The sequence below is a fragment of the Protomyctophum bolini genome (assembly GCF_963924005.1).
Source record: "Protomyctophum bolini genome assembly, chromosome: 17".
Taxonomy (NCBI): Eukaryota; Metazoa; Chordata; class Actinopteri; order Myctophiformes; family Myctophidae; genus Protomyctophum; species Protomyctophum bolini.
Genome location: NC_137878.1, coordinates 18,849,233 through 18,856,455, shown reverse-complemented (window position 1 = coordinate 18,856,455; position 7,223 = coordinate 18,849,233). Strand labels below are relative to the sequence as shown.

Below are 7,223 nucleotides of genomic sequence, written 5' to 3'. Positions count from 1 at the left end.
AGAGGTACAGAGAGAGAGAGAGAGAGAGAGAGAGAGAGAGAGAGAGTAGCAGCCACAGAGGCACAGAGGATTTGCAATGATATTTATAAAGTGAAGTGGGTTTTTTAATCAGTCAGGTTATCCCAAAGGAATTTTATTTTCCAGTCATTACCATAGAAATAGCCGTCAAAAGCGGCAATTACCCAAAAAAAATATAAAATAAAACGCAAGATATACAGTATACACACACATGCATATAATATCTCATCTGCATGTGTCAGTGCATCTGTGTGTGGAATTCACAAAGAGAGAGGGATCAGAATGGAGGTGAGGGGACAGACAGAAAGGAGGAGACTGAGAGACAGGTGGCGGTCCTCACCTGTGGAGCAGCAAACGTACACCCTCAGTCTCAGGCAGCTGTGGCCATGGTGATGGGTGGGCGTGGCTGGAACAGAGAGCAGAACACACGCATCAGCCTCACGCCATCTACAGGCCATTCATCCACACAACCATTAAAACAAAAAGTTTTTTTGTTGTTAAAAAGTTAAAGTTGTGATTTCTGATAGTAATGCTTGTCTCTTAGTATAGTGTTCTCTTAATAGACAGAAAATACATTTTCAGGTCGGTGACCAATTTCATCCACTCAAGAAAGAGTGCACATTTATCAGCTACAATTTCCTACTATTCCAATTGCAATTTTGTTTTATTTAATATCACTTCCAGTTTCACTTGCTTATGCCGTATCTGGATCTCTCTCCCAATTGGATTAAATGTATTTTCTGTTTACAAAAGAGCTGGAGAGACAGGGAGACTCCTGTGACTCCTGTGATAATATAGAGCTATTTAACAATGCTTTTTAACTAGAAATTATCACTGACAGTACTTTAACAGCCATATTACTCTATCTAGTCAAAACCATAAACTTTATCCACATCTCATTAAGCATGTCCTTGGTTGAACTTCCACATTCTAGCAGTGTCATCATGGATCTTATGCAGACGACAGAGGACAAACATGGGTTCCTCATTATGCTCAATGATCAATGGATCACAAAGTGCTCTAGCCTGAGGCCTGCTCATTACCACTGTCACCAGCTGCAGTGCGTCATATCAGAGTGATACATCATTTTGCAGGGTAGCATGAGGTGACAGGATTATCTCATCGTTTAGAGCAGGGGTACTCAACTCTTTTAGCTGGGGACCCCCGGAAATGCTTTGGCCATGTCTCGCGCCCCCCGCCCCGCCCCCCAATACAATGGGTTGAATAAAGTAACCATTGCTAACCAACCACGGAACCCAGTCTCAGAACCCCCGACTCACAGATGTAGTAGTACTCGTGGCCCACGTTGAACTCGTAGCCCAGGGAGAAGGCGCTGTAGCGCTGGAACTTCTCAGAGAACTTGATGGGGGCGTGGGGCGCGTGGGGGCGGTTGCACTCCCAGCGCTTGAAGCCCATCTGGGGGTCGCAGGTGCGGTAGCCGCGGTAGTTGACCATGTACAGGACATACTGCTCGGCCACGGTGCGCTCCAGGGACCCCCGCTGGGTGACGTTGTAGTGCGGGCAGTAAATGTCCAAGTAGTCGTTGACGCTGACCTGCACCGTGTAACCCTCTCTCCGCAGACTGGGGGAGAGAGAGAGAGAAAGAGAGAGAGACACGAATAAGTTGCTTTGTCAGCTAATGTGTCAATTAAGTGACTAATTCAACGAGCTTGGACTGAATGAGTGAAAAAGTGAAAAAAGAAAAAAGTGAGGACGGAAATAAAGAGGACAGATAGAGAAAGAAATGGGCAAAAGGAGTGGATAAGAAAAGAAAGAAACATCTATCATAAGCTGAATAGGTTCCACAAATCCCCGTAAACAGCAATAGGCAACCTTTTCCCTGCGCAGAGAAACACTGTGTTGTGTTTTATTTATGTGTTGTTGTCGTCATCATGTTCTCCTGCAGGCGATAAGCTTCCCTCCTCCTATGCATATAAAACACACACATTGTCCTCGCTCTCTCTAGTCCTCGTGGCGAAAAGCCGGCGATGTTGCAGAAAATAATAGCCTGCCTTTCCTCCCCTCGGAGACTGCCTGCACGGGGTCAGCGAGGCGGAAGAAGCTCGTGTCAGTGTGTCGAATGTGTGCTCTCTGGCCACATGGGGGGGGGGGGGTAAGCGAGGTGTGTGTGTGTGTGTGGGGGGGGGGTAACCTGGCCGATGGCTAGAGGGCAGGTACAGAAGGTCATCCAGGAGTCGTCTGATGGCTGTTTCTGCCTCTGTGAGTGAGCATCTGTAAACATATGTATGTGTATGTGCGTGTGTGTGTCTTTATGCACCATTTTGGATCTTTTTCATTTTTGCCCTCCATTCTACTTTAAATGCTTAGTATGAGGTATAAAGTACGGCAGCCTTGTGTTCATAAAACAGAAAGATTGGGTATTGGGTAAGACTGACGTTATGTTTCAGGACCTTTCACTGCTTCGTCTCAACCATTACTCAATGGCTCTGGTCTCAGCTACCGTGGTGGATATTTTGACATTCTGTTTTTATTTTTTTCTACTGTTGGAGCAGCCATAATGTTTGTAATGTTAGTGTTAGTAAAAAGCAGGTAAAAGAGTAACGTTTGAGGCAGACTAACATCAGTCACTCTACCGTTCACTGTAGTAGAAGAGATGCGCTTGGTGAGGGTTTAAACCCAGCAGCTACGTAGAGTCCGCCTATAGGAAATACGTAAGCTGCGACCATGAGACCCGTTTTTAAATTCATCTATAGTCCCTGTCACAACCCCTTTGTCTCCTCTAGTCCAGCTCAGACTACTGGCCTTGTGGTTAAGAGTGTCCCCCCTGAGATTGGGAGGCCGGGTCAGGGTTCAATCCCCCGGGCCAGGTCATACCAAAGACTATAAAAATGGGACCCAAAGCCTCCCTGCTTCGCACTCAGGATCAAGGGTTGGACTACGGGGAGTAAGTCCCTGCGACAATAGCATCATGTCCAGGGGGTGCACTTGTGCATCATGTCCAGGGGGTGCACTTGTGCATTACGCCACTTCACACTACAGAAACAGGAGATACTGTAGGCTGCTGCCTTATGGGTCGCATGGCTCAGGAAGGTTCCCGAGGCTACTTGAAGAGTACTTCAACCAGTCCACCGCTGTGTGAGATAGATTACATCACGGTACAGCGGGGTGGACCAGCATAGCACTCCACGAGACACTTCAGTCCTCTCTCGGTTCAGCGCCACACAAATAGGCCGAGGTGACGCAACACGATTCAGCATTCAGCCCCCATGCTGCGCTGTTGAAAGTTTATAATGCTAAGTATACTCATTATGTAAATGATGCCATCTGTAATTACGCCAAGTAGAAGTCATTAGAAGGGCTTGCTGCAGGTGACATGATGAGAGGGGATGTGTCCTTATAGCTGCAGTGGTGAGGGTCTGCGGCACATTGACATGCAGTTGCACACGTCTCACAGTAGGTGGAGGTATTGTGCTGTACTATGGCTGAATGAGTACCTTTCACTACTTCCCTGCACTCTCTTTCTCTTCCTCCCCCCTGTTCTGTTCTCATTTCTCCTCTACCCCTTTCTCTATTCGCACTCTATTCTGTTCTGTTCTCATGTCTCCTCTACCCCTTTCTCTATTCTTTCCTATACCTTTTTTTCTGTTAGAAATGCAATAATGCATGCATGCTGTCTGCAAGCATGAATGATGTGTAAGGAGGACTAAGGTGTCTGTGTGGGCAGACACACACACACACACACACACACACACACACACACACACACACACACACACACACACACACACACACACACACACACACACACACACACACACACACACACACACACACACACACACACACACACACACACACACACACACACACACACACACACACACACACACACACACACACACACACACACACACACACACACACCAACTGGTCAGGTCTCTGGAGAGATTATTATTCAATTACAAAGCGAGGATCAGAAAAAGTCATAACACCTCTCTCTCTCCATCTATCTCTGTCTCTCTCTATCCTCTGCGCTGTAGCTTTCTAGCCGTTCTCTTATCTCCATATTTTACCCTCCGCTCGCCTTAGCTTTTTATTCGAACCCTCCCTCTGTTGATCCCTTCCATTCGGTTGCCATTACACACATGCTGAGGCATATGAATACCAATTCTCTTAACCAGTGTTCTTTCTGGGCCATCAATCTTATCTTGTTCTCTCTCTCTCTCTCTCTCTCTCTCTCTCTCTCTCTCCCTCTCTCTCCCCTCTATCCCTGGCGTTCAGATGTGAGATGACAGATTTTTGTCTTGCAGAGTTGCGGGAAGAGACAACAGAGCCATGCTTCAAAGAGACTATATTTAGAGAAGGGGAGGGTGGGGGTGCAGTTGAAATAGGTGGAGTTGTGGGGAGGGGAATGATACGAGAGAGGATGTAGTGAATATATAATCACGCTGTGAGGGGAATCGTGGATGAAAACGGGGTGAAGCAGAAAAGGGAAAGAGTGGAGACCCATTCATTGAGAAATTCGGCAGAGGAAGGCGAAGAGAGCGAGGAAGATCAAGGAGCAGCCGTCAAACTCAGAGAGCACGGCGGTGGATGGGGGGCAGGGTGGTTGAGCATTGTGTGTGTGTGTGTGTGTGTGTGTGTGTGTGTGTGTGTGTGTGTGTGTGTGTGTGTGTGTGTGTGTGTGTGTGTGTGTGTGAGAGAGCGAGAGCGAGAGAGTACCACAGAAACAGGGATGTATGCCGTAGGGATATATATACCGAACTCCATCCCATGTAGGCAATCTGCCTCAATGCCCCCTGCAGCCACAACACTCGTTTCATTCGCATTGTTTTACGCTACCACTGTCAGTGGAGATTGGCAAATAATCAAGATACTGTGGGGCTAACATTGGACATACTAGCAACCAGCAAACATAGACAGATGCAATTTAACAGTTTTCATGAAACTTACATTACCCCGCTCAGGTTACACAAGCTTGATAGGAGTATTTCCCCTATGTGCCAAAGATGTAAGATAACAGAAGGCTGCCTATTACATATGTTATGGAGCTGCCCACTTCTGATTGATTACTGGAAGTTCATCATGTCTACTGTCTCTGATATCATAGAGATTGAAATACCACATGATCCAATAATTTGGTTACTGGGTGACGTTACACTGATCAACATAAATTTTAACAAAGAATATTTTGTGTTACTCGCCAGTACAGCTGCGAAGAAAATCATTTTGGTTAATTGGAAATCTGAAAACTCACCTTCACAGAGACACTGGCTGAATGAGCTTTCATCATACTGTACAATGTAAGGAGAAAGCCTGCTACTTTTGAAAATATATGGGGTAGGTTCTTTGAGGTTCTACCTTCAATATCTCCTCTGGGTTGTGTTTTATTTTTATTGTTATTTTATATTTATCCGAGTTGATTTTGTCAAGTGGTGTTATGGACAATACAGAGTAATGAGAGCTGTGTAGTTTATCTTTCTGGGGTTGTTTTGTCTGTTTTTAGTTTTCTTTTTTGAGTTTGTCTTGTTTAACAAAAAAAGAAAATCTTGATTTCATTGTTTTGAATGATGTTTGCATTATCATTAAATAAATCTTAAAAAAGACATACTAGCAACATTATATTATTTTTTTCCCCTTCTTCAGGTGTCAGGTGTTCATTTAAATTTGTAACACCGGTTACGATTGGTTGCATTCATGTTAAATTAACACAATTTACAAATTAACTAATTATGATATTAATGAATTAATTCTTCCGCCACTGCCAGTGTTTTTCAGTAGGCTCACGGTTCCTGAGACGTGAACCAGATGTAAAAAAAGAAAAGAAAAAGAGTGACGGGTCTTTTCTTTCACCCACAAAATAAATGTTGTAACCGCGATCATCGGTTCTTTAGTTATGGGCCGTTGAATAAAGCTTATTTTGACCAATAACTCTGAGATAAATGCATTTTTGTGAATCTATCTATCCGGTTCTATTGGTTGCCTAGCAACCTAGAACCATACATTGACGTAGAGTGATCTTTAGCGTAATCACTGAAAACACAGTTCTGGCCTCTGGTGGAGTCAATGGCAGTTAAGTGTTGTATTTAGTCTGACGTCCAGGGGTGTCAATGACAGTTACTAGAGTTTCTCTGGAGTTGATGCTGCCCCTCTCCGGGCAGCACCAGAAGATACACCATGAAGGCAAAATGTTGACTTCACCACTTGACATGCTCGGTCACAAAGGGACAGTCAGACAGAGCAAGCAGTGGCAGGATGATGAGGAAAAGGAAATGGGGGAGGGGGGGTGGGCAGGTGAGGAGGAGCGGAAGAAGAGTAGGTTTGGTAGAAAGGAGAGAGAGAGAGAGAGAGAGAGAGAGAGAGAGAGAGAGAGAGAGAGAGAGAGGTGAGGAGGACAAATGGACCAAGAGTAGGATAAGGAGTCCCTCTAGGTGTATGGTGTTATGTAAGCAGTGCACTTACTGTATGCTAGTGACACAAGATGGAAAGGTTGCAGGGCTGTGAGGGATGATGGCAGGGGTTCAGGAGACAGGGAGAAAGAAAAGGACAATTAAGAGTAGAGAGAGACAGAGGGATGTATAGATGCGCGGATGGAAAAGTAGGAAGGGTGTGTGAGAGAGTGTGAAAGAGAAAAGAGTCTAGGTGAGGTGAAGCAGAGAGAGAGAGGGGGGGTGGGGGGTTAGAGGTCTTCACAGGTCCACCTGAACCAAAATCTGAGAAAATTGTAGAACCATGTGGTTTCGGTTCTATGTTTTATTATGGTCTAGTTGGTCCGGGTCGGATCCCATTCTATTACCACGGTAATAGAATGGAATACCCGAGTGGATCTATAATCAGTGCTTATCAGGAGAGAAACGCATGAAGTTCGGTGGAACTTCCATGACGATTAGGGCTATAGGATCAGCTTAAAGGTCCAGGCACACTGCACACTGCTTTTCGGATTTTTTGCTGCATTTTTCCGCAGTTTTTCCAGAAAAAGTCTGCAAGGACCTTAACGGAAGAAAAAGTGTAAATGTGCACCAGCGAGTTGCATCAAAGGTGGATCTATAACTCTTAGGGCACAGCGAGTTGGATCAAAGGTGGATCTATAACTCTTAGGGCACAGTCACACCACACTTGTATTCTACCTAATGAGGGCGGATTCTGCTAAGGCATTTCAATGGGAATGGAGCGGATTGTTGCCATTTGTGGATTTCTGCAAAAAATGCTCCATGTCCATTGAAATACATTAGCAGAATCCGCCC

General features: G+C 45.3%; 1 protein-coding gene across 3 annotated transcripts in view; it reads right to left on the bottom strand.

Annotated features, from left to right (window-relative positions):
- Positions 1-7,223, bottom strand: part of efna3a (ephrin-A3a) — a 117,369-nt gene that overhangs the window by 47,346 nt on the left and 62,800 nt on the right. For all 3 annotated transcript variants that reach the window (XM_080787952.1, XM_080787953.1, XM_080787951.1), the window contains exons 2-3: positions 1,299-1,600; positions 359-424 (exon numbers count right to left, since the gene is read on the bottom strand). In XM_080787952.1, the coding sequence (XP_080644078.1) occupies positions 359-424; positions 1,299-1,600 (368 nt within the window). The remainder of the gene's footprint in view (positions 1-358; positions 425-1,298; positions 1,601-7,223) is intronic.